This window comes from Pseudoliparis swirei, chromosome 2 (genome assembly GCF_029220125.1).
Source record: "Pseudoliparis swirei isolate HS2019 ecotype Mariana Trench chromosome 2, NWPU_hadal_v1, whole genome shotgun sequence".
NCBI lineage: Eukaryota > Metazoa > Chordata > Actinopteri > Perciformes > Liparidae > Pseudoliparis > Pseudoliparis swirei.
Window position 1 is genome coordinate 942,398 of NC_079389.1, and position 26,434 is coordinate 968,831.

At 45.7% G+C, this 26,434-nt stretch overlaps 1 protein-coding gene across 36 annotated transcripts in view; it reads right to left on the reverse strand.

The window, feature by feature from the left end:
- Positions 1–5,659: 5,659 nt before the first annotated feature.
- The window catches only part of clasp1a (cytoplasmic linker associated protein 1a), a 78,710-nt gene continuing 57,935 nt past the window's right edge, over positions 5,660–26,434 (reverse strand). For 7 of the 36 annotated variants that reach the window (XM_056438851.1, XM_056438815.1, XM_056438894.1 and 4 more), the window contains 20 exons: positions 26,217–26,320; positions 25,918–25,941; positions 24,949–25,113; positions 24,560–24,804; positions 24,089–24,152; positions 23,649–23,812; positions 23,413–23,491; positions 22,568–22,711; positions 20,513–20,608; positions 18,078–18,227; positions 17,652–17,758; positions 16,009–16,158; positions 15,555–15,702; positions 12,678–12,930; positions 12,046–12,102; positions 10,677–10,870; positions 10,432–10,560; positions 9,007–9,213; positions 8,576–8,692; positions 5,660–7,510 (listed from right to left, as the gene is read on the reverse strand). In XM_056438851.1, coding sequence (XP_056294826.1) covers positions 7,424–7,510; positions 8,576–8,692; positions 9,007–9,213; positions 10,432–10,560; positions 10,677–10,870; positions 12,046–12,102; positions 12,678–12,930; positions 15,555–15,702; positions 16,009–16,158; positions 17,652–17,758; positions 18,078–18,227; positions 20,513–20,608; positions 22,568–22,711; positions 23,413–23,491; positions 23,649–23,812; positions 24,089–24,152; positions 24,560–24,804; positions 24,949–25,113; positions 25,918–25,941; positions 26,217–26,320 — 2,684 coding nt within the window. In that variant the 3' untranslated portion in view covers positions 5,660–7,423. The remainder of the gene's footprint in view (positions 7,511–8,575; positions 8,693–9,006; positions 9,214–10,431; positions 10,561–10,676; positions 10,871–12,045; positions 12,103–12,677; positions 12,931–15,554; positions 15,703–16,008; positions 16,159–17,651; positions 17,759–18,077; positions 18,228–20,512; positions 20,609–22,567; positions 22,712–23,412; positions 23,492–23,648; positions 23,813–24,088; positions 24,153–24,559; positions 24,805–24,948; positions 25,114–25,917; positions 25,942–26,216; positions 26,321–26,434) is intronic. The other 29 variants (XM_056439059.1, XM_056439040.1, XM_056438965.1 and 26 more) reach the window with 14 other exon arrangements.

Below are 26,434 nucleotides of genomic sequence, written 5' to 3' on the forward strand. Positions count from 1 at the left end.
TTTTCTAAATATATTTCCCCACAAATATGTATTCAATTATTTCCCAGAGTAAGAGTTATTCTCTTAATTTCATAGCGTTCCTCTTGGTTGCGCTGCTGCCAGCGCCAGGTTGAGATTTGGAGGGCTGGTCTTTATGTTAGATCTTTTATCCAATCATATTCAGCCATCGTGTGTTGCCAGGGGGCTAAAATCTGCCCTTAGGCTTTCAGAATCAACATTGCGGGCGCTGGTAGCTTCAAGTGAATGGGAATGACAATAGATAGATAGATAGATAGATAGATATATACTTTATTAATCCCTAGCAGCAACACAAAACAAAACACAAAATGTAATACAAAACAAAATATATATGTAATATACACACAACAACACTGACAAATCAAATGCAAAATATTAATGAAATGAAGTGTGTATGTGTTTCAGTTGTGTTACAATGTTGTGTCAACCAATCAGCTTTAGAGTTGGCTCCTGTAGGCCTTCTAGAAGGCCCCGGAACCGGCACAGGAGCAGCGAGCAGGCGGAGGGCGTGCACGTCTTTTGATTGGATTGCCAATATTGAGAGGCGGGGTCTATGGGCAGGCAGATGCAAAACCTCAGAACTAGGAAACTGAATTTGATAAAGGAATTAATTTGCGGACTACAAAGCTGTTTTTTCAACCCACATTGGCGGAAGGAGGAGAAGATGTCGATTTGGTCGAGCATATACTTTTAACGCCTTTCTCAAGACAAACTTTTGAAGAAAAGTTAGACATCGTAAGGAGGACTTTTTTCTTCTTCTTTTTCTCCGTCCCGATGCGCGCATTCTGCAGCGCGCGAGACGGAGAGCCGAGAGAAATGACATGCTGTTGTGTAGATACGATCAACATCAGACGGCTGTTTAGTTTAATAAATAAACAAAGACGTGCTATAGAGAAAATGACGGGGCGGGCCAAATTTTTTTAATGTCATGCGATCTACCAATACTACGCCGCGATCGACCGGTAGGTCGCGATCGACGTATTGAGCAGCCCTGGTCTAGAGCCATGGCATCATAATGATAGTAATAAGAGGTGGATTAATTCGGGTGGGACTGTGTAGGACCTCACTGAAGGCCCAGGCCCCAGGCCCACGGCCCGCCACTGCACGCCAGTGGTAATGACTCCCAACTACGCCGGTCGGAGGTCACTAAAGGTCATGTGGAATCGGAGTGTGCTTATGCCAAGACGTCGGACTCCATAGTTTTCTCTGGTCCTCTCCCCAATGTGATCAATGATGACATGTCGTCATTCAACCGCTGGCCGTCGAGGTGGTGCCCGGCGAATAATGTAGGCGACGTAGATAAGTGGAAGACTTTGTGGGGGAAACCTGATCTGATGAGGAGAGACGCCATCCATCCCACTTTGGATGGAGCGCGTCTCATTTCTGCGAACATGACCAAGTTGATCACCGGACTTACAATTTTTTTCAATCGCTAACAAGCGCTCACCCATTGTTAAATATATACTAAGTCTTCATTTCAAAATAGAGCACATCTTTCTCTGCAGACACTTTACCAAAACACTGGAAATCTGACTCAAAATGAAATTATTCTGTCAAAGAATAACTCTTGTTTTCACTTCACAAGGTCCTTCCAGTCAGTCAAAGTACACCAGGTTTCCTTGACACTCACTGTCCCTCTCAGAGGGAACAGTGTAGAGCTGCTTCATCAGTTTGTTTATATCAGCTGAGATATATTGTTTTATAACTGATATCATTGAAGAGGTTTTTAGACTATCTAAGGTTTGGAATATTGTTTTTGCCATTGTGGGATGTGTGTTAACATTGGTAAATAATACAAAAACAATCCATCATTTTGTTGGGAGGTATCGCTTGTCTGTTAAGAAAATGTAAGCATTGTGGAAATGTGTTCACTGACTGCATATTGTTTGAAAACGACATGAAATGTGTGAATGATACGGCCACAAAACACCGATATTTATCAGAATCATGTATTGGCCAAGGACGTTGCACAGACAAGGAATTTGACTGGGTCAAAGGAGCATAACAACAAACATGGACATTGAATAAAACAATAATAACATGTTCTAGCAGCTCACAACGATGTGTTGGACCAGTTATGTCCTTCTCAACAAAGTTAATGTAATATTGTGCACTTGATCTTTGTCTTGTTTTTTGAAGTTGTATCTTTGATAGAGAAATGTGGGTTTCTTAACAATAAATTAAATGTATGTATGTTATAATAACAGAGAAATGTTCTTACATATAGTTTTACATTCATATAAATAGACGAGATATATATATCAAATGCAAAGAGACGTATTTAACGAGTAGTTTATAGCGTTACAACCAGCTCTTGGAGGGCCACCATGATGCTGGTGTGGCCCACGGGGAGAAGGAGTTGGACCCCCTGCTCTGTGTTGTAGGAGAAAATGTGTTAACAGTGTCTCTCCCAAATGTATGGGGGATAATCTAATCCTGGGTGGGGACCAACCGAAAAGATCACATCACCGATGACCTGGGTGTGACCAACCGAAAAGGTCGCAATCAGATGATTTGAGGGGAAGCAGATGGACTCTGAAAATGTGTACGTTTCGACGAAGTGTATAAAGAGGAGGAGAATCAACCCAGAAAGCAGCATTAAGTCTGAGACTTCTCATTCGGAGGGTTCAGGTTTTGCTCCACTCAGCTGGGTGTTTCCATGACTTGATTGTGGTTTTCCCTGTCCGATGTGAGGTTTTGGGGCAGGGATGTCTATGTGTACAGATTGTAAAGCACTCGAGACAAATTTGTAATTTGTGAGCCATTGGGCTAATAAACTTGATTACTTATTGTCTGATGACTTATTTGTCTAGTTGACTCACTTGTCCACTTGTTTGTACCTGGCTCACATTCTGATCATTTGTGAACTTGTTACTAGATAATAAAGTGTGATAAGACCACCGTGCTTAAAATACGTTTGATTTCTCACAAGGCATCGGAACATTTATTCCACCACACTCTGCAGCGTCTCTGGTTGCTGGCGGTTACCTCAACAAGTTTCCGATGCTGGTGGAGACTATGAGCACGAAGGCTCAATAATCTACTGCTCTTCAGTTCGATTGCTAGTCGTCTCATATGAGTAATGAGACCGAGTGGGAGATGCAACTCCAGGTCTACAAGTATGTACTTGGCCCTCGTTGGTATGAAGAGTTTGTGGTCGATAGAGGAGGCGGAAGGATACCCGGTCAGAGACCGAGACGTGGATCCTGCTGGGCTTCTGTCTGTAGATGTGTGTGATTTGCTGCCGAGAGGTCCAGCAGTGTCAGCTCCTCCAGGTGCAGGGCTCGGGAGACGAACGAGGCACGTGAACAAACTCCACCACGACATCAGATCACATTATTAAATAAAGTGTTTTTACCTGTTTTCCCAGTCCAAAATATATTTAGGTTTTTTTCTTCTTCCGAATATTGGACTAATGTGTGAAATAATTCAGGTTATTCCAGATATCACCTCCAAATGTAATAATAACCTCGAAGGAGTCAAATAAATCAAACATGATTATAGGAATCCTAAGGTACGTACACCTGCTGTCTGCCCCACCTGGCTTGTTGGCAGGTTGATGACATGCATAGATGGTAAGACGGGGCTGGATACACCTGGTGAAGGTGAGCAGAGACTTTTAATATTAATATGAGGTACAACATGCGGTAACGGGACCTGTCGAGGACTTAAAGGCAGCTGTTGGAAAGGTTCTGTCAGAGATCTGTTTCACACATCTGTATATTATATATACAGATTATATATATATATATATATATATACATACAGATGTATACAAAATATCCTTCGTTTGGACAGTAATAACAATAATACAAAGTACAATAATTGAATAAAAAAAATAACAGCTTATTCCTAGGTATGATGTCAAATTGAGCATGTGGTGTACATGACTGAACAGGTTATGTTAACATGGTGACTATTTATTTCCCCAAGCCTTTATTTTGTAAGTGCCTTTGTATGTTTTAGGTCCTTTTATTTTGAAGCTCTTCTGGCGAGACCGGAAGTAGATGTAAATCTCATAACATGACTTCGTAAAAAGTACGTTAGCTAGTTGACGTACTGAAGGTAAAGGTGTTCATGAGTATTGTTCTTACTCTATGAACTGCTACGCACCGAGCTGCAACGGGAACACGGTACTTTGTGTTTGATTGGGCTTTGACTACATGATTAGTGACTTTATTCTTTAATTAATGAATTGTAATAAAATGCTCATGCTAGATTTGAGCTGTATGTTCGCTTTAAGAAAGAGAAAATGTTGTGAAGAGCTCATTCCTGTTTTATTTGTTCCATTTGCTCTTACGGTGATTTCTGGAAGTTAAATGAAAAGGAGAAACTCTTAAATGTGTGTTCGTCAACTCGGCTCATGGTTGAACGTGAATAACCATTAGTCGCTTCACTATTGTGCGGCTGGGGTCCGCTACATGTGGTATGTTCACGCTGCATAGTATGTCCATTTTTTATCATCTTTTTCTTCTTTTTTTTAAAGCTGAAGACTTTAAGTCTCAAAAGCTCCGCCACTTGACGCCACTCGTGACGCTGCGCAGCGCAGTGCGTGCAGACAGCTCGACACGGAGCAGCGCGTGCGCTCTGATCGCTCTTTTAATGAAGTATTGACACTAAAAATATGCTAAATCACATCGTTTTTAACGCACGGGTACTTTGTTAGCATCGCTACACCGTGCAGCGTGACAGCAGTAGGTGTAGCGGGCTAACATTCAAGCTAACCTAAACCCCCTAAACGCTGTCGTCATCTGAACGCTGATTGGCCGAGACGCGATACGTCCCATCAAAGATGTTTTAATGCGAAGAGCACCACTTCACATTTTCTCCGTGTCTCACTGCAATCTCATAAACGCCGGCCGGCCAGTTGCCCCCCCAAAATAAACAAAAACTCTTCGGATCTACTCGATTCAAGTGGACGACCTATTTTGATTTCAAAACGGTGAATTTCACCGAAAGGTGACAAGTTTGCAGGAATAAAAACTCACTCCGGGGAACGACGATGTTTGGAGACCGTGTGTGTGTGGCACAAATGAAAGGAAGTAACGGTATTTACACGACCGTTCAAAAGTTTGGGGTCACTTAGAAATGTCCTTATTGTTTAAAGAACTGTTAGTTTCAATGAAGATAATATTAAATGAATCATAAACTCTCTCTCCATAGTTAATGTGTGGATGACTATTCTCTGGTGTTAATGAAGTCTCTACAGAGGTGTGTAGAGGCCCATCTCCATGTTCTAAAGGTACATTGTGTTAAGACTAACGGAGCGGTAGAAAACCCTTGAAGACCCTTTTTATGTGAGCGCAGCTGAAAACAGTTATGCTGGTGAGAGAAGCTCTAAAACTGGCCTTCCTTTGAGCCACAAGAAGAACTACATTAATATTTACAATAAAAATCATTCTTTCTAACCTTGTCAATGTCTTGACTAGATTTTATATTCATTTGATGAATACAAGTGAGAGTTTTCATGGGAAACACTAAATCGTCTGTGTGACCCCAAACCGTTGACGGGTCGTGTACCTCCCGTGTGATCGCAGGTGAACAGGGTTGAGACTCTCGTGGTGCGTGACCTCGTGACCTCGTGTGAACATCACAAACACAAACCCCCTGCAGCGCTTCTCGTCCACAGAAGCAGCTGATCGTCACATCTTCGTCCGTTTATTTCTCGAGCAAACAATTTCTTTACATTGTCGCAAACTCATCACAGGTGGGAAGTCAACAACAACAACAAAAACTCTTCTGTACACTTTATCATGAGGACGAAATAAAATAAAATATATAAATTACAGGTATGAATATTACATGACCGCTTTGAGTCAAAAGAAAGACTGTGCTGTAAAACATGCATAGTGAGAGTTTTAAAGGACCAGCAGTGTGATGGCGTGTGCCAGTGTTTCACCATTAATATGAGGGCAGAGAGTGCAGACAGCCATATATATATATATATATATATTATATATACACATATATATATATATACATAATATATAATATAAATAATATATGTATTATATAAATAATATATATATTATATATGTATATATATATATATTACAGTCTGCACGTCGCTGAAAATCATTCTCAATACCGACGCTTAAAAAGCTAAATCATAAACACGTATTAAGTCTGTACATTCATTTACTTAAATAACCACGATTGGCCCACTCTGTGGATTCCCTGAACACCACTCAACTAAAAACATCCCCAGGTAACCCCAGGAATACTTGTTTTTCCTTAATATCATCTCAATATTTAAAAAAAGGCATATGGAGCCTGACCCCCTCCTCCAGCAGATCACTGCGTCACGATGAAATCATATCCCATAACCACGTGGACATCAACGTCATCTCTCTGTACAGATTAAAGGAGACACAGACATGTGAAACTTAAATAAACCCATTCAGCACATTTTGGTCATACGAGTGGCCAATGGGCTTCCTCCTCTCCTGAAACACCACATCAGAGCCTCTGATGATGTCACAAGGGCACTTAAACAGCTGTTGGCCGGCAGCTTGGCGTGTGCTGCAGGCTACATGCAAGCAAATTAGCTATCGGGCAAAAGGAAACAAAAAGGAAGAGAAGTTCGACCCGTTCACTTCCCCCCCCCCCCTCTCTTTTTCTTTCTCGTTTGTTTTTCGCCGACATCATTCGAAAGGTACGCTAAGCAGTGGTCCAAACGTGTATGTACAAAACACCTTATATCTGTGGAATCCACGCTATTGCAGAAGCGGTGGTTGCATTACGGGGGGAGGAGGAGGAGGAAGGGGGAGGAGGAGGAGGAAGGGGGGGCACATAATACTGTAGCTGCGTCATCACGGATCAAGAACACTGCCGGGTCCTTCCCAATGCAGAGGTCCCAGTCAGCTGAAGAGGTGAAGTGCATAAGGCCGGTGGATGTCTTTACCCCCCCCCCCTATCCGACTCAAGGCTGGGAACAAACATCAGCCGCTATTTACAAACGACTTGCTCTTCAAACAGAGCCACTCGGCCGAGCGTTTGTCCAAAGCGTGGCGGCGTGTAGCCGTCCTCAGCCCTCAGAGCAGAGCGCTGCGTGACGAAACACAGGCGACACACACGTCTGCCGAGTCACACACACTTTGACGTTCAACAGGAGTTTCCTCTTCTCAAAATAAACTGCTGCACAAAATGTGACGGATTGTGAATTCCGGTGGAACGAGGTTGTTGTGAGGGGAGTTCATTGATTGAGACACTTAGCGTAAAAAATAAATACAAAATAAACGACGTGGAGGGGACTACATGAGCAAAAGGTTGGTGACAGGATCTCCTCCACATGGGAGAGAAGCGCAGTGGAGCTCGAGTGAGGAAGAGGAGGAGGACGAGGAGGAGGGGAAGCTCGGAGACGGCGATCTTCCAGCGCCGTCCATCCGAGGGAGACCTCCCTGCATTAACTGTGGGAGGAGACGTCGGAGGAGCTGCTGCTGTTGCTGTTGGTGGTCTGCGCTCGCTTGATGTACAGGTTCAGGAGCTTCATCTGCCGAGCAGCAAACACACACACAGGTTACAGGGGCACCTGGGGGCCAATGGGGGGCCACGACTTTTAAACAATTTCCATGACAAAACATTTTTTTGAAATCTCGGTGTTTACATGAAAAAGTGAGAACATGTCGTATTTAAACTCCAAAGCATCCAGTTTATAACCTTAAATAACTCAAATGAATGAAAGACAATAGTTTCATTAAAAGAATAAACAGGTGAGTCTCTTCAGTTAAGGTGCGTTCACTTGCAGCGCGGAAAAATGTGCGCCCCGAGTATGAAAGAGCGTATTCCGGCTTATATTTTGAGACTAATTCTTCAAAAGCATATAAATTATTTAAAACTCAGCGTGATTGAACATATGAATATAAAACATGTACAGGACTTTTCCAGGAACTGGAAATAAACATTTTAAAATCCCAGGACTTTTCCAGGTGTTCCATGCCCGTAGGAGCGCTGCTTCTTTCTCAGTCCGTATGCCCCCCCCCCCCCCCCCCCTCAGATAACCAGCTGTACAACAGGTCAAAGGGGAGGGTCCTGGCCCTCTGACCTCCCCGCTTACATAAAAGGACCCATGTGGTAGTGAATATATAAACGTATATACACAGGGTTCTTACACATTTTGACCAATAGATTTCCAGGACTTTTCCAGGACTTTAAACCAAATTTCCATGACCAAACTGAAATCTCGGTATAAACATGAACAATTTAGAAAATTTAGCTTATTGAGAGCGTACGCCGGCTTATATTTTGAGCGTCTTTCTTTAAAAAACATATTAATTATTTCAAACTCCATGAACTCAAACTCAAATGAAAATGTGATTATAACAAATTTCCGTGACTTTTTCAAAACTTTGATGATTTAAGTTTTTTCCATGACTTTTCCAGGCCTGGAAATTACCATTTAAAAATTCCATGACTTTTCCAGGTTTTCCATGACCGTACGAATCCTGTATACAACACTGCGGTTGAAACCCGACGAGCCATAACGACAACATGGGGAGAGGATACGGCTCCGCACCTGTTGAAGAGGTGTTGTGTGTGTGTGTGTGTGTGTCGTTACCTTGCTGCCCGTGAGCAGTGCCAGGTGGGGCTTGAGATCCTCTCCAATCACAGAGTAGATGGCCACCAGGCAGAACACGCTGGCCTTGCGGACGCTGCTCTCCGTGTTGTCGTAGCCCTGCGCAGACACACAGGCGGCGTCAGGCAAACGTGGGAGGAGCCTCAAAAGAGTGCAGAGGACACGCAATCATCTCCAGGGACACGGCGAAGAGTTCACCGTGTCCAAATATGAACGTTGTACCAGAGCAGAGGTGTTCCGATTGGCCGGACACAGAGAGCTGCTGTGTAGTTTGCTCCTCCAGCATTGAATACGCACATTATGAATATTCAATTTCAGTTTCCTGCTTTGTTTGAGTTTGTGAGTAACGGAATGAAATCTAAACCACATGTGCAGATTTAACAATCCACGTCTACATTCCTTTGAGCCCAGACCTGTAGGAGTCCCGGGATGATGTCAGGCAGCAGCTGCAGTAAGGAGTCCTTGGCGTGGCGTTCAATGACTTTGGTTTGCATCTTGATGGCCGCCAGGTTGATGGGGTAGTCGGCCGTCTGCACAATGGGACACAGCACCTTGATGCACTGCTCCGGGTGGATGGAGCCGGCCAGGGTGGAGGCCGCCTCTTCGGCCGCACGCACCACCTAGAAAAACACCATCGAGGTTAAAGTTGCACGTGACAAGAAAGAAAGAAAAACATGAATGTATGACTTTATTCTCAGAGAAAATCCAAGATTGGTTTCCCTCTTGTATGATTTTAATCTCCAGATTAGATTCAATTCAGTTTATTTTGTAATGCCCAAAATCCCAAATCACCCTCAGAGACTTTAAAGCTGTACACATACGGGTACAGAGGGCTTTCTGAGATCATCCTTAAGAAAAGCTTTTTCATTTTACCTACAATGGCCCTAAAACATTGTCATATGAAAATGATATAGAGAATATATAAAATGTTCTACACACAGAACTATAGACAATAACACACACACACACACTTGTTCTTATTATTCTATTCTTTGTTTATATTGTGCATATCATTTACTGATTACCTGTATGTATAAATGCTGCTGTAGCAGAACATTTACCTACAATCAACCTACCTACGATAGATACATTTAATCTCCTGTCTGACCGAGCAGTGGTTCTTTAGCCCAGACTTGATTACTATTGATCTGGAAGCTTCATCAAAGGGCAGTCTCAGTGTTTATCTTTGTTTACCCACTCTGTGGCCCTGCTGACCTTCACTGTCCTCAGTTATCCCGAGTAAAGCCCGAGACTTTAGCTTTACCCGAGTTCATAATCAGAGGTCGGTATGAGCTGGATCCATCGAGGCGTCAAAAGATCATGCGAGGTCACAGGATCTCATATGACACGAAAATTAACTCTGGCTTCAAGTAATGAGTTCAGTCAGCCAGAGCACGGACCAATCAGCTTCCTGTGAGGAGCTGTGGGCGTGGCCCAGGTGTGTGTGAGACGACACAGAGTCATCTCTTTTAGACCGGGACAGTATTTCTTCATCAAAAGAGACGATGAAAAGATGTTTTTGGCGGCTTCCCTCAGAGTTTGATTGACAGATGGTTCATCCAATCATCTGCCAGGTACTTTATTTTAGTGCCTGGCATTTACCTCGTGAGAAAAGGGTCACATGTGGCGGTGAACCCACAGAGAGTCATCACCAACAGACAGTATGTCAGGAGTTGGAGGAGCGTATCAGACTTGGATCCATCAAGTTGGCACAAACTTGACACTCAAAATAAATGTTGCCATGTATGTGTATGTATGTATGAATAGCTAATGTTTGCTTACATGGGATATATGCATCATGTGAAACACAAACAAAGCCCTGCACGTGGGGCCTGTACCTCTTTGTGGGAGTCTTTGTGAGCCTCCAGGGTCTTCATGATGGTGAGCTCAGCATAGTTCTTGAAGCGGGCCGGCTGGTTCCTCAGAATCTCCTTCAGCAGACGCAGGGCCAGGGCTCGGATGGTGTGCTGGCGGGGGGGGAAATCAGTTCATGCATACATTCAGAGTGTGATTCCCAGCCTGTTACGCTCAGTGGGAATCAATAATCAATACCCTCCACAAACAGGGCCGTGAGCTAACGTACATCTTTATCGCCCAGCGTCTCCAGCAGGAGGAGCAGGATGGTCTTGAAGTGTTCGTCCCACACGGCCAGGCTGTCCTCCCGTGTGATCTTCAGCAGCTCCACCAGAGCGCCTTTGCGCTCCTCGGAGCGCTCGTTGTGATTGGAGAGTTCCTTCAGCAGGTCGGCGACCAGGTCCGAGTGGTCGTGACTGATTGCTAGCCGGGACGGGACGAGAGGGATGAGTTACATATTAATTATTGCACATTGAAAATACAGCTAGAGATCTTAGTCATTGTGTCCTATCAGGACCAGTAGAAGAAACTCAATCAATGCTGTGAGGAAGTTCGACTGGTTTCCAAGTCAAATACATTTTTAAAAGGTTTGTATGAACAACATTTATAAAAAAACAACAACAAAAACAGAAAGTTGCACTTTAAGAGGACGAGGTTGAATGAGTCAAGATGGGCACTGAGGTGCATTCTGGGTGAGATACGGCAGAGTTACCAGATATGTGACCAATATCACGGCACAGTTGGACTTCAATGTTACATTTTAGAAATCAAGTTGGCTGCCGTTTGAAAGAGATTTTGACGTTGAATGAAAGTTTGCATTTACAGTCAAAAGATGGTCGGCATCCTAATTCTAACAAGTGATGTTCTTTATTTGACTTTGACAATGTTCTCCATGTTGGGTACGGGCATGCCCTCTATCTCTGTGTCTAACATGTGACTGTGATTAACAAGTATTGGGACTAGTTATTAAACTATTGAGAATATCTTATCTATAATTGCCGTAATCTTTACAGGAGAATGAACCGTTAGTAAAAGCTTTGGCACGGCAGCAGGACACGTCAGAGGAGAGAGAAGAGCACGGGGAGAACGACGGGAGAGGAGAGAGCTGATTGGACGACGCAAACACAGAGAGAGAGAGAGTGAGTAGAGAGAATAGAGACAGTAGAGACAGTCGAGTGAGTAGAGAGAGTAGAGAGAGTAGAGAGAGTAGAGAGAGTAGAGGTAGAGAGAGTAGAGTGAGTAGAGTGAGTAGAGTGAGTAGAGAGAGTAGAGTGAGTAGAGTGAGTAGAGTGAGTAGAGTGAGTAGAGAGAGTAGAGTGAGTAGAGTGAGTAGAGTGGGAGTGAGTGGAGTGAGAGAGGAGGTGAGAGAGTGAGTAGAGTGAGTGGGGTGAGAGAGAGTGAGTGGTGAGGAGAGAGAGGAGAGTGGAGTGAGAGTAGAGTGAGTAGAGTGAGTAGAGTGAGAGTAGAGAGAGTAGAGAGTAGAGTGAGTAGAGAGAGTAGAGTGAGTAGAGAGAGTAGAGTGAGTAGAGAGAGTAGAGTGAGTAGAGAGAGTAGAGTGAGTAGAGAGAGGAGTCAGTAAATCAGTCATCAGTGTTTACCGGGAGCAAAGACCTTGGGAAGCGTCATCTTGTTTTCACCACTTTCCTGACGTCGGCCTGAAGAAGAAGGGAGGGGAGGGAGAGAGAGAGGGGAGGAGGAGGGAGACAGAGGGGGGGGGGAGTGGAGGAGGGAGACAGAGGGGAGGAGGAGGGAGACAGAGGGGGGGGGGGGGAGTGGAGGAGGGAGATAGAGGGGTGGAGGAGGGAGACAGAGGGGGGAGGAGGAGGGAGAGATAGGGGGGAGTGGAGGAGGAGATAGAGGGGTGGAGGAGGGAGACAGAGGGGGGGGGGGGGAGTGGAGGAGGGAGATAGAGGGGTGGAGGAGGAGTGAGACAGAGGGGGGAGGAGGTTAGGTGCAGAGTAAAGGACGTGACGACCATAACAACACACTGCACTATTTAACTCCAGAATCAGAGCTTCTCTTCCTTTTTGCCTGTATTAAAGAGAGAGAGAGAGAGAGAGAGAGATCTCCACGGGCTGGTCTCCGTGGTTACGGGGTGTTACCCAACGACAGAGCTCTAGAGTACAGTAGGTACATGTACTGTACGTGGACAGCATAGCACCTCGTGATGTGGCTGTGTGTCTGCTGTGATAAGCCCCGCCCCCTCTGCTTCCCGCCCTCATGACCTCACCGTCTCTGAACTGCTCCACGTCGTCGTCGAACACCGCCTCCTTCATGGCCGTCTTGTCGTAGCTGCAGATGGTTTCTCCGTAGCCGTAGGGGGCGAACTCCCGGCCCCGCGGCCCGGAGAAGGAGCGCGGCGACGGCGTGTTGAGGAGGGAGGTCTTGTTGTCCAAGACGGTGCGGCCCCCCCCCCCTTCCACCGCGTCCAGGCCGAGGCGGGGGTCAGAGCCCAGAGAGGACGCCACGCCCTCTCGTCCTGCCTGTGAGACGGAGGAGTGGGTGGAGCAACCCCAGGACTCTGATCAGGGCGTTTCCTTTTTACAATCATTTGATTGGTCAGTTCAGCCCTGGATCTGAAGAGACACGCCCACTCACACCTGCTTCCTGGAGCACTCACACCTGCTTCCTGGAGCACTCACACCTGCTTCCTGATGCACTTACTCCTGCTTCCTGATGCACTTACTCCTGCTTCCTGCAGCAGTCACACCTGCTTCCTGCTGCACTCACCCCTGGTTCCTGCTGCAGTCACACCTGCTTCCTGCTGCAGTCACACCTGCTTCCTGATGCAGTCACACCTGCTTCCTGCAGCAGTCACACCTGCTTCCTGGAGCAGTCACACCTGCTTCCTGCAGCAGTCACACCTGCTTCCTGGAGCAGTCACACCTGCTTCCTGCTGCAGTCACACCTGCTTCCTGCTGCAGTCACACCTGCTTCCTGCTGCAGTCACACCTGCTTCCTTCTGCAGTCACACCTGCTTCCTTCTGCACTCACCCCTGCTTCCTGCTTGCAGTCACACCTGCTTCCTGCTGCAGTCACACCTGCTTCCTGATGCAGTCACACCTGCTTCCTGCTGCAGTCACACCTGCTTCCTGATGCAGTCACACCTGCTTCCTGCTGCAGTCACACCTGCTTCCTGGAGCAGTCACACCTGCTTCCTGCTGCACTCACCCCTGGTTCCTGCTGCAGTCACACCTGCTTCCTTCTGCAGTCACACCTGCTTCCTTCTGCACTCACACCTGCTTCCTGCTGCAGTCACACCTGCTTCCTGCAGCAGTCACACCTGCTTCCTGGAGCAGTCACACCTGCTTCCTGGAGCAGTCACACCTGCTTCCTGCAGCAGTCACACCTGCTTCCTGCTGCAGTCACACCTGCTTCCTGCTGCAGTCACACATGCTTCCTGCTGCAGTCACACCTGCTTCCTTCTGCAGTCACACCTGCTTCCTTCTGCACTCACCCCTGCTTCCTGCTTGCAGTCACACCTGCTTCCTGATGCAGTCACACCTGCTTCCTGCTGCAGTCACACCTGCTTCCTGCTGCAGTCACACCTGCTTCCTGCTGCAGTCACACCTGCTTCCTTCTGCAGTCACACCTGCTTCCTTCTGCACTCACCCCTGCTTCCTGCTTGCAGTCACACCTGCTTCCTGCTGCAGTCACACCTGCTTCCTGGAGCAGTAACACCTGCTTCCTGATGCACTTACTCCTGCTTCCTGATGCACTCACACCTGCTTCCTGCAGCAGTCACACCTGCTTCCTGGACCAGTCACACCTGCTTCCTGCTGCACTCACCCCTGCTTCCTGCTGCAGTCACACCTGCTTCCTTCTGCACTCACACCTGCTTCCTGCTGCAGTCACACCTGCTTCCTTCTGCAGTCACACCTGCTTCCTTCTGCACTCACACCTGCTTCCTGCTGCAGTCACACCTGCTTCCTGCTGCAGTCACACCTGCTTCCTTCTGCACTCACACCTGCTTCCTGGACCAGTCACACCTGCTTCCTGCTGCAGTCACACCTGCTTCCTGCTGCACTCACACCTGCTTCCCGCTGCACTCACACCTGCTTCCTTCTGCACTCACCCCTGCTTCCTGCTGCAGTCACACCTGCTTCCTGCTGCAGTCACACCTGCTTCCTGATGCACTCACACCTGCTTCCTGCTGCACTCACACCTGCTTCCTGCTGCAGTCACACCTGCTTCCTGCTGCAGTCACACCTGCTTCCCTCTGCACTCACACCTGCTTCCTTCTGCAGTCACACCTGCTTCCCTCTGCACTCACACCTGCTTCCTTCTGCAGTCACACCTGCTTCCTGCTGCAGTCACACCTGCTTCCTGCTGCAGTCACACCTGCTTCCCTCTGCACTCACACCTGCTTCCTTCTGCAGTCACACCTGCTTCCTGCTGCAGTCACACCTGCTTCCTGATGCACTCACACCTGCATGTATAGGAAGGTCATTTCTCAGGTATTTAAAGGTCATTTCTCAGGCATAGGAAGGTCATTTCTGAGGTATTTAAAGGTAATTTCTTAAATATTTAAAGGTATTTCATTTTTCTAGGTATAAGGTCATTTATTAAGGGTCATTTCTCATCATTCAGGGTCTAGGAAGGTCATTTCTCAGGTATATAAAGGTCATTTCTTAAATATAGGAAGATCATTTCTAAGGTATATAAAGGTCATTTCTCAGGTATTTAAAGGTCATTTCTCAGGTATATAAAGATCATTTCCAAGGTATTTAAAGGTCATTTCTCAGGTATTTAAAGGTCATTTCTCAGGTATAGAAAGGTCATTTCTCAGGTATTTAAAGGTCATTTCTCAGGTATTTAAAGGTTGTTTCTCAGATATTTAAAGGTTGTTTCTCAGGTATTTAAAGATCATTTATCAGGTATTAAAAGGTCATTTCTCAGGTATTTAAAGGTCATTTCTCAGGTATTTAAAGGTCATTTCTCAGGTATTTAAAGGTCATTTCTCAGGTATTTAAAGGTCATTTCTCAGGTATTTAAAGGTCATTTCTCAGGTATATAAAGGTCATTTCTTAAATATAGGAAGATAATTTCTAAGGTATATAAAGGTCATTTCTCAGGCAGGACCATTGAGGAGGACACTCTGACTCACGGCGTCGTCCCTCTTGCCCTCCTGTTTGATTGGCTCGTTCAGGTCCTCCTGGCTGCGGTAGCTGAAGCTCTGGATGGCCTCGGTGACGCCGCGCAGCGAGCTGTAGATCTCATCCGAGTTCATGTTCTCCGTGTCGTACTCCATCATGCTACCGGACACACGGACACACAGGGATGTGAACATGTGACCCCACGCACAGTGCTGGGACAGGGGTCAGTTCTGAGAAAGGGAAAGGCGTTAATAAACCGTTGTGTTATTGTGCGTTAGTGGGCTCACCACAGCATTACCGCTTCTTAGAAGTCACGTTACGTTATATTTTCATTCTATTAAAAGTTATTGAGATTGTGTCGACTATTTCTTTGACAAAGGAAATCTGGACACGGATACTAAGGATCAGCGTCTGGCTTGCTTGCGGGAATAATGTCCGCCTGTGTGTCTCCGCCCGCCTGATTACCTGGGTGAATATGCTCTGCGGAGGACCCTGAGGGAGGGGGCGGCAGGGGTAGAGTGGGGCGGCGGAGGAGGAGGAGGAAGAGGAGGAGATGGGGCGGGGGCGGGGGGATGCTTTGAGAGTCCGTCGACACCCCAATCCCATAACCGACTGCTGCCACAGCGCAGCCCAGAGGGGAGGATGGACAGACAGGAGGGAGAGAGAGAGGGAGGGAGAGAGAGAGAGATAGGGGGGGGCGGGCAGACGGAAATCAAGAACGGGTGGAGACCACAAGACGAGACAAGGGAGGAGGAGAGAGAGAAACACGTGTGCAGAAAGAGAAGAGACACAAATAAACTCTGAGCGTCGAGGTTAAACCAAAGAGTTAATTTAAAGGAGAGAACTGGAAGAGAGCAGAACACCACAAAGTCAGCTTCACACTGCTGACCCCCCCCCCCCCCTCTCTACCTCCTTCTGTCTCATGGATCATGGAGGTCTGGATCGTGGTCCATGTCTACTAACTATTCATAAGTTATGTCATATTCATTGGATGTTTATGTCACTGTTCATCAGGTCACATCACATCTATTGTTCTTCTGGTCACATGACATCTATTGTTCTTCTGGTCACATGACATCTATTGTTCATCTGGTTACATGACATCTATTGTTCTTCTGGTCACATGACATCTATTGTTCGTCTGGTCACATGACATCTATTGTTCGTCTGGTCACATGACATCTATTGTTCGTCTGGTCACATGACGTCTATTGTTCATCTGGTCACATGACATCTATTGTTCATCTGGTCACATGGCGTCTATTGTTCATCTGGTCACATGACATCTATTGTTCGTCTGGTCACATGACATCTATTCTTCATCTGATCACATGACATCTATTGTTCATCTGGTCACATGACATCTATTGGTCTGTCCATCCTGGAGAAGGGTCCTCCTCTGTTTTTCTCCTGAAGGGTTCTTATCGTTGTTTATTCTGTTCTATATAAATTAAGCTGGATTGAACACATGACACGTCTCCTAATCCAAAGTGAGGAGTGGTTCTAACCTCTGAGCAGCTCACACAGTACCAGCTCCCACCGACCAGCTGTTAGTGCACCACACATCACAGACCATGCTTTAGGACCACAGACTGGACATAAAGATGGAGGACATGACGGAGCCAGAACTTCTCCACCACCCCCTGCTCCGCTCATGAATCCTGCCCTAAACTAAAAAGTTGTCAAATACATTTCACTCATTTTAAGTGCTTCTAAGCCTGCTGATGACATCTTTCTGACACATTTGGTTGTGAACAGTATTTTGATGGGTGTGACATCGTGATTGGCCGACGGTCATGTAGAGCCGGAGGCTCGGGGTCGTGGAGTAGGAACCTTAAACGCCCCATTACGATGTCTGTACCAAACATGGACCATCTACACAGAACTTCAGAGACAGTTTCTGTGTGGGCGGGGCCTCGATACCGCCGCCCCATCCCATGAATACAAGCGACGTCATCAGCGCAAGATGGCAACGCCCACTTTCAGGATATTTTGGCTAGACCCTTGTACAGTGGGAGGAGGTGGAGAGGCGTCATCCATCTTTACATAAGGTCTACGATTGGGACGAGGAGGGGGATGTAGATAACAGTTCATGACAGACGGGCTACCTTGGAGACAGTCCACCGTGGGAACAGTTCGTGGGAGAGGTGAGCGGGCTGGTTCTGCTGGGGGTGTGGCGCGTCGGCGTCCGGCCAATGGTGTTGCAAGGAGACCCCTAGAAGACGGAGGAAAGCATGAGGAAATCTGAAGGTGGCAAACCCGCTGCCTGTACGGCTCTGCTGATCTCCATACACTTAAATACACTTAAATACACCTAAATACACAGAACTTGTTACTTTAAATACACTTTGACTGGTTAAAGTTCTGAAACCTGCCCGTCTGTGCACTTTATCTTATATTTGTAATTCTCGCACTCTGTTGATTGTCGTCTATCGTCGCACCACCCGCCATGACACATTATCCTTGCATGTGAAAACACGAATGGCAATGAAAGGTTGTGGTTCCGATGGCCTCCGGTACTCGTGGGGACTCACCACGCCGCTGCTGGTGTTGCTGGAGTTCTTCAGGTGGTTGTGCAGCAGCTTGGTGGCTCCGTCCTGGAAGGTTTTGGGCAGAGCTCCCAGCAGCATGGTGAACTCCGGGGTGTTGAGCTCGAACATGGAGATCAGCACCACCTGCGCCGCCTGGAGGCGGTGGGACACAGCGGGTGAGGGTGGAGCACACGTGGCGGCGGAGGCTCAGGTGGTTTCCGTGGTTTCACAAGTAGTTCGACCAATTTGAAATCCACCGTAGAGCTTGTAACTGGGTTCTGAAGTGTTGTAATATTAGCGTCTGCAGAGACCGATCCGATGAGCAAAGGCTTACACACACTGCCGGGCCAACGCTTTAGAACATGTGGGAACTTCTGCACCAGTGTTGGGAACACAGAAGAACTTTCTCAACAATATTTGATTTTCATTGGAGAAAGAATGCCATGAAAACCATTCCATGATCCATTTTTTTTATCTTCAATTGTTTTTGTGTTCTATGCTTTAACTTCAGTGCACATTGAGACATCAAACTGTACATTTAAATAAAAACTGGAGAAATGTAGGTGTTTTAAAACTTTAGACCGGAAGTATGTATATATATATATATATATATATATATATATATATATATATATGCCATATAAAAAAGGTATGAAGCAATTATGAAACCATGGAAACCAACTTCCCAGCTCCTCAGCACAGACTCACATTATGCATTGACCTGTGGGAAGAGAGGGTCAGAAAGGTGAGAGTTCAGAGCTGCATTCAGAGGAAAAAGTATGCAACTATCTAAAGATAATGTTACGATATCAACGTGGCGACATGCAAGAGATCAAACTGGAAGGCGCTGTGGAAGAAACCGTCTTTAGGGACACACTCACATGTGTGTGGCCCTGAACAGTTTGAGCTGGTGTTGTCGTTCTGACACTAGATGAACTGGTCGGTCGGTGGCAGCGTCGCTGCAGGTCAGAGGAACAAGTCGGTCCTCTTGTTTCTTTTATATCTAGTGGGATGACCCCTGTGACCCTGCACACGCTTCATATGTCAGACATTGTTGTGGCTCTGCCTGTAGCCAAGGCCAAACCCTCAGCACTTGTTCTATAGCAGTGGTTCTCAAACTGTTTCTGTCACGCACCCCCCTTTGGAGGAAGAAAATTGTTCACGCCCCACCGCCCCCAAAAAAGTCTCTATGCTGACTTTTTATTGAAATATCTGTTTGAGACAAAATTGCATTTATTTTCAAGTAAACCAAATGTGCAAATGTCTTTGTTCGAACAATGCAAATAAAGTTATGTGAGAAATAACTTATTGTGGCTGCAAACTGTGAACAAAACAAGTTCAAATATTTAGCAATAAATAGTTTTACCCTGCAGACATTTTCTAAATAATAACATACAAAACCTGTGTAAAACAAAATAAGTGCAGATATGTGTCTCGAGTTTTATGCGTATTATTGGCTGCAATGAGTCCCATATCTTTTTAAAACAGGCTTGATACGGCCGCTCTCAATTCATACTCAAAGTTGAGCTCTCATTTTGAAGGGTAACAACAGAAAAGCCGATCTCACGGATAAAGGTCTTTCTGCATTTCCTCCTGCGCCCCACGTGTAGTACCACTGCGCCCCACTAGAGGGGAGCGCCCCACAGTTTGAAAACCACTGTACGATAGTAATGAACTAAATGTTCAGTTGTTTTTTGAGAGGAAAGTACAACGTCCTATTTGGGCTGCGTTGGTTACAAAATAGCAATTACACAGCCAAGTTGTTTAATATTCAAGAGAAAAAGCACCAAGATTTAAAGACATTTTCCACTTTAATCCTAATATATATTTTTTTCTTGTCAGTCAGAACTTATTAGTTCTGTCCTTCTATTTATTTATACCAGCCGCCGTAGGAAAGCACTTCATATTTTTGAAGTTTGAATTGATCTCATGTGTTGCTTTGGACAAAAAACACCATTTGATGAAATCATAACTTTTGAAAAGTGTTTCTTGGGACTATTGCATGCAGATATCAGATGATATTATTATAATAAGCCTGAGCTGAACTTGTTTCAACACATCTTTGGAATAAAATGTTAACATGCAGGAATGCAGAGTGTGTTAAGGTGAGTCAGACAAACACAACGTGTTAGGCACACAGTAGGAACAACACAGCATTCACATCAACACAGTTAGCTGAAACGTCCATTCAGACAAAGCAACAAGCGCTTCCTGTCACTTTAAGAATACCGAGGTTATAATCTCAAGGTCTCTTGTGGTTGCACAACAAGCTCAATCTACTTGGTGAGTGGTCAATCTGCAAGGCACAAAGTGGTGTTGAGGTTACAGCAGGAGCGTGAATGGTAGAGGTGAGTGACAGGCGCCACGCTGCAGTCTTCACCGGGCAGGCGGCGGGGCATGGCGTGCTTATCGTGTGATTGGCTGTTGGAGGGCTCTACCTGCTTACACCTTTCTTCCTGGTTGCCCTCAGCGGACAGCGAGGCCGCAGGGCTGGACTTGCCAGCGAGCTCCTCGCTCACCCAGTTATGAAGGGTCTGGGGCACAGTGGCAGGGCAGAAGGGGCATTACAGCATGACACAGGCCCCCGCCATCACGCCAACAGATCCCAGACTACCGAGCCGAGCGCCAAGCTAGCGCAGCCACGAGAGGTGAGGAAGGAACAATCCGGGGAACCATCTTCTGGATCTGATCCAAATTGTTTCCTCTCTTGTTTTGACAAGTTTTGTCAAATCTGTGAAACTAATTATTTAAGTTTTGCCAAGTAATTGTTGTTATAATACAAATTGTGGTTATTTAAGTAAAAGTACTAAATTAGTTTTGATTTACATAACTAAGTAACAATGTGCCTTGTGTCTAAAGTGCATGGAGAAACTCACCAGGGAGGAAAGCATGAATGCAACGGCTACGGCAGCCTCTTGTGGACCAAAGGAGTATTACAACAACAAACTATCATCAGAAATGATTCGGACAAAAAAAGAAATTAAAAACTCAACAAAACCAATGAAATTCTCACCGAGCAAAACCTTTGAAAAAAACGGATTAAAAAAAAGAAGGAACTGAGTAAAGGATCCTGGTCAAACATGTTGCCACACCTGCTCTTAAAGTCATAAAAACAGGAGATTAAAAAAAACATCTAGATCACAGAAAACCAAAAGCAAAAAGTCTCCCTCTTCACGGCTTCTGTTCAATAGTGTGGATCAAACTTCTCAGATAATGGAAACATGTGAAAACTACAGTAAGAAACCAACACAACTTATTCTCTCCTCCATCCTGTATCCATGGTGCCCAGAGGCCCGGATTCAAAACTAGGAGAGGATTTCACTTGGTCGGATGGACCCAAGCATGGACCCAAGGATGGACCCATGGATTGACCCATGGATGGACCATGGATGGACCCAAGGATGGACCAAGGATGGACCCATGGATGGACCCATGGATGGACCCAAGTATAGACCAAGGATGACCCAAGTATGGACCAAGGATGACCCAAGTATAGACCAAGGATGGACCCAAGGACGACCCAAGTATAGACCAAGGATGGACCCAAGGATGACCCAAGTATAGACCAAGGATGGACCAAAGTATGGACCAAGGATGACCCAAGGATGGATGAAGGATGGACCCAAGGATGGATGAAGGATGGACCCAAGGATAGACCTAAGCATGGACCAAAGATAGACCCAAAGATGGACGAAGGACGGACCAAGGATGGACCCAAGGATTACCCAAGGAGTGACCCAAGGATGGATGAAGGAATGACCAAGGATGGACCCAAGGATGGACCAATGATGGACCACGGATGGTACCAAGGATGGTACCAAGGATGGACCCAAGGATGGACCAAGGACGGACCAAGGGTGGACCAAAGACGGACCAAGGGTTGACCCAAGGATGGACCAAGGATGGACCCAAGGATGGACCAAGGATGGACTCAAGGGTGGGTCATGGATGGACCCAAGGATGGACCAAGGATGGACTAAAGGATGGACCAAGGATGGACCAAGGATGGACTCAAGGATGCGCGCTGCCTATCATCAGAGTGAACAGCTGTTGCTTCCGGCTGAGGGCGTCGACACATGGATCTTTTGCTCTGCACATACATCGTCTCATTTCACACGGTCGTGTAACTTCAGACTAAATAAGACTCCAAGTAATTACTTTTGCATTCGTCTTCATCACTCGCTCGTCATTGTATTATAATAGTTTAGTATGGCGTAACTTCCTGTGTCGATCATATCCATACTACTCGGTGTCGAGGCATGAAACAACAATTTATAAAAGAGTCTAACGTGTCCTTAATTGATTGGCTGCGGGCCCTTAAATGTCCTTGGTTTAGAAATGTGATCATAAAGATTAAAAGGCTAAATAAAAAACATGAACATCATACTTAAAATAACAATACATGAATGAAATAAAAGGGGACTAATGAGAAGAGCCAAGCATTATTCTTTTCTGAGCGATTTCCATGGTCAGACGAACCAATCACAGCCTACCTTCCTGACATCGGAGCTCTTGGGCTCGGTGGTCCAGGTGATGATGCGAGACACGGCCAGGCGCGTCTCGCTGGAGTTGACGAAGTCCGTCGGGTCCATCTGCCGAGCCAGGGACTCGATGTACTTCAGGATGGACACCTTAACCTGGAGAGAGGACACACATCCAGTCAGGGGCTGCAACAAGGAATCGATAACATCTATAAAGATCAATTATTAGAAATGTTGACAACGAATTTTATTATCGATTCGTTGTGTCATGTGATTATTCGGCACTCAATAAGTAAAAAAAAAAAAAGTTCAGCAGAGGTAAAGGAAGCACCATAATGCAAACGTAGAGGTGATAGTCAACGAGCTGTGTGAGCCTACGGGTGATGTTATGTATATATATATATATATATATATGTATTATTTATGTTATGAACCCAAACACGAGGGCATTAGATGTTCTGACATTTGTGGGATGTTCTCAACAAGTATGAAGCAGAACTAGTGGTTAGTTCTTCACGGTTCGTCATGCTCTTTAAGCGTCTTTGTGTACTAGAAAAGCGCTATACAAGTCTAAATTATTATTATTATGGTGGATGAAGGAAATGATAACTGTTTCCACGGAGATAAGCCCCGCCCCCTCTAAGGTGCGAATGAACCCCAAATAGTCGGGCGAGTAAACTCACGCCAGTAAAGCGTTGTCAGCTCTTTTTGGGTTGGAAATTAATGTTTGTTATTTATTCATTTGATTCATCGAAAAAATAATCAACAGATTTAGCGATTATAAAAATTACTTGCAGCCCTAATTCAGTCACACGTCCTACAAACAGCTGCATCAATCACTCCTAAATTCACTTCACCTTCAGATTGGGCGTCTGAGTCTGATCCACGATGAACCTCATCAGAATGTTGAACTGCTGGTCGAATGGGAAGGACTCCCTGAGGAACAGATGGAGACACCCCCCCCCCCCCGCTATCAGAACAGGCGGCCAATCACAGCACAGCGTGTCACAGTTATCGTCTGTATAGAAACACCATGTGGTTGTGGTGCTGTGTGTGACCCGGACGGCCATGCCGCCCCATGTGAGTTTCAGACCTTGTGACGTCCAGAACCTTCTGGACTTTGGCCTGGACCGAGCCCAGCAGGTCTGCGCCCATCTTCTTGAGCAGCTGCGTGAGCAGGACAAAGAGCCAGTCCTGCAGGTCCTCCTTGTGCACCGTGATGAAGTCCACAAGCGTCTCCAGGAACATGCTGAACACCTGCGCACAGTTTGAATCACTTATTACGCAACGCCGTTCGATTTGATTGGACTTTTGGTCAAATCAGACAGATTGGAGTTTATTCCTGTCGTAGGATGGATACGAATACACACTTACTCTCTGTTGTTAGATCCACAGCAAGACAGGCCATGCAACGTGAGACACTTGGTTAGTTTCAAGTAGGTCACAGTTCCATCAAGTATTGTGTTGTACATCAGACGCCGTGCCTTTAAAACTACAGTCAGAGTTATTCGCCAGGCTTCAGGTGTTCTTTACCTTGCTGTGTGGATCTGCAAACATCCTGGTAAAGATCTCACAAAGTCTCTTCAGCTCCACTCGGCTGCAGGGGACAAAGGACGTCGGCAGGTCAGTGTGGGGTCAGATCGGTCTCAATAAGAGGCAAACACAAAGACTCACAAATACATCCCAACACACATGTCAATAAACTATGATTTATATCAATGTAAAAGAAAAATCACAATTAGATGTCTGCATGTCTTTGTGGATTTATCTGCATGTGTTTGTGGGTCTTTGAGACTCTCCGGCCGTGGCTCGATTCTCAAATGCGTTTTTTTCTTCTTCAACATAGACCTGATCTGTAGCCAATCAGATGTCGCCCTCATTTTCAACCAATCACATGATCATTAATAGTCTGCAGAGCTTAGGCAGCTGCTGCTATTTACTACTCGTCAGTTGCCGAACATCAAAGCTCAGATGATGATGACACCGGCGTGAGCCCGCTCCCACCTCAGTATCCTCTGGCTCTTGAAGAGGTTCTGCAGGCCCAGTAGGCCCTCCTTCCTCTCCGACCAGTTGGAGCTGGCGCAGTGGTTCAGGACCTCGGCCACATCCTCCGTCTGCCGCAGGTAATTGGGGATGCCTCCGTTCCTGGAGCTGTAGGAGCGCTCGGAGCAGGCGCTGGACGCGTCGCTGTTGGCGTCGTCGTCGGAGTACATGCCGGGGGACTCGTACCGACGCCTCAGCGGCTTCCTCTGTGAGGAGAGAGGAGCGCGTTAAGGAAACACACACACACACACACACACACACACAGTATGGCACTTGCAGTTGTTTTCTTTTATACATTTCATGTTTTGTTCTGTGTTATTTTTCAGTTTAAGTGTCAGTTTGCAACATACACAGTTGTGGTCATTTAGGTTGTCTTTACTCAAAATTGCGCCTCCAGTTGGTCTGATGCCCTGTAGGATAAAACGATGACAAATACATTTCCATAAAATGATATACCAATAATATTTTAATTTTACGTAAAATTGTGCCTTACTTAAAATAGTCGGTCTGATGTCCTGGTAGGATTAAAATATGACAACAAAAATTTCCATAAAATGAAATACTAATAATATTTTAAAGTGAAATCTTCTAACAAACATCAGTCCAGACTATAACTTCCAATATTCATTGATTTTCAGAATGTGAACTCTTTAAATGCTCGTTTGCTTCAATAACGCCACTGTTGTTCACATGGGGGACAGAACACACACCATGCTGGGGGGATGTTGGTCAATGTCAATGATTAGCAACAACATCTAATTTGATGCATTTGAATTTGTTGTGCCGTTACAGATTTAAAAAGTCATCCAATATCACCGTCTGAAACGGCTTTAAACATACTATGTATAAAGATGCTGTGTCCACTTTAAGGACACATCACATCGTCCTGATCATAACTACCAAATAGTCCTTTACAAAGTGTTGATAATTTTGTTTACTGTTGCTTTAAAAAAAAAAAATGTTTATGGAAAAATAATGATGTATTTTCTGTATACTAGATGCTAGTGGGATTAATTTTCCAGTCTGGTGGAACGTGACATGGCTCTAGTCTAGATTGAAAGCTGGATATAATAAAAATGCATTTCCCAAAACAATGAGGTTGCATACAATAACACCACCATGTCAAACACAGACTGCAGGGTCACATGCTGGAGACACACACTCCTGGGATGCCTTGGACATCAACATTCAGGAGTAAACAATTCAATCAAGAACTGAGTAAGGGGTTTGGGATGGAGCCGTGAGTCACGCTGCAGGATCGCTGTGTGAACTTGAATAGAGTCATACATATATCAGCAGTGTGTAAAAGGACCAACTACCTTATTCCTGGAGTCTCCTAAGAGCTGGAACACACAAGCAAGAGGGAAAGATGAGAGAGGGACAGTTAAAGGAGACAAACAAGTGCAGTCCTTCTTTCCACTGGTACTTGCAAATTATCGAAATATTCCCAATAAAGACAGCATCACACAATACAGTTAAGTCCCACCTGGTGGAGATCTGCACCTTTATACACTTCTATATCAAATGTTTGCATTCACATCTCGCCTGATGCCAGTTTTACCAACAACCCGATTCATTAACAACAAACTAATCAAAATATTCATCCACAGCCGTTTACCAGAGCATCGGCGACGGCTGCCTCCACCTCGGTGCCGGTGTTCAGGACCCGCATGGCGTTGACCGACGCCGAGATCCTTGCTTGGTGGATTAATCCATATCGATCTAGGAAGGGGAAAAGAAGAGAAGAGGAGATGAGTGGGAGTGGTCATGAAGTGAAGGTGGCCGCTGTAACTTACCTGCATGGAAACAAGCAACTGGGAACCACACGGAGAAAAG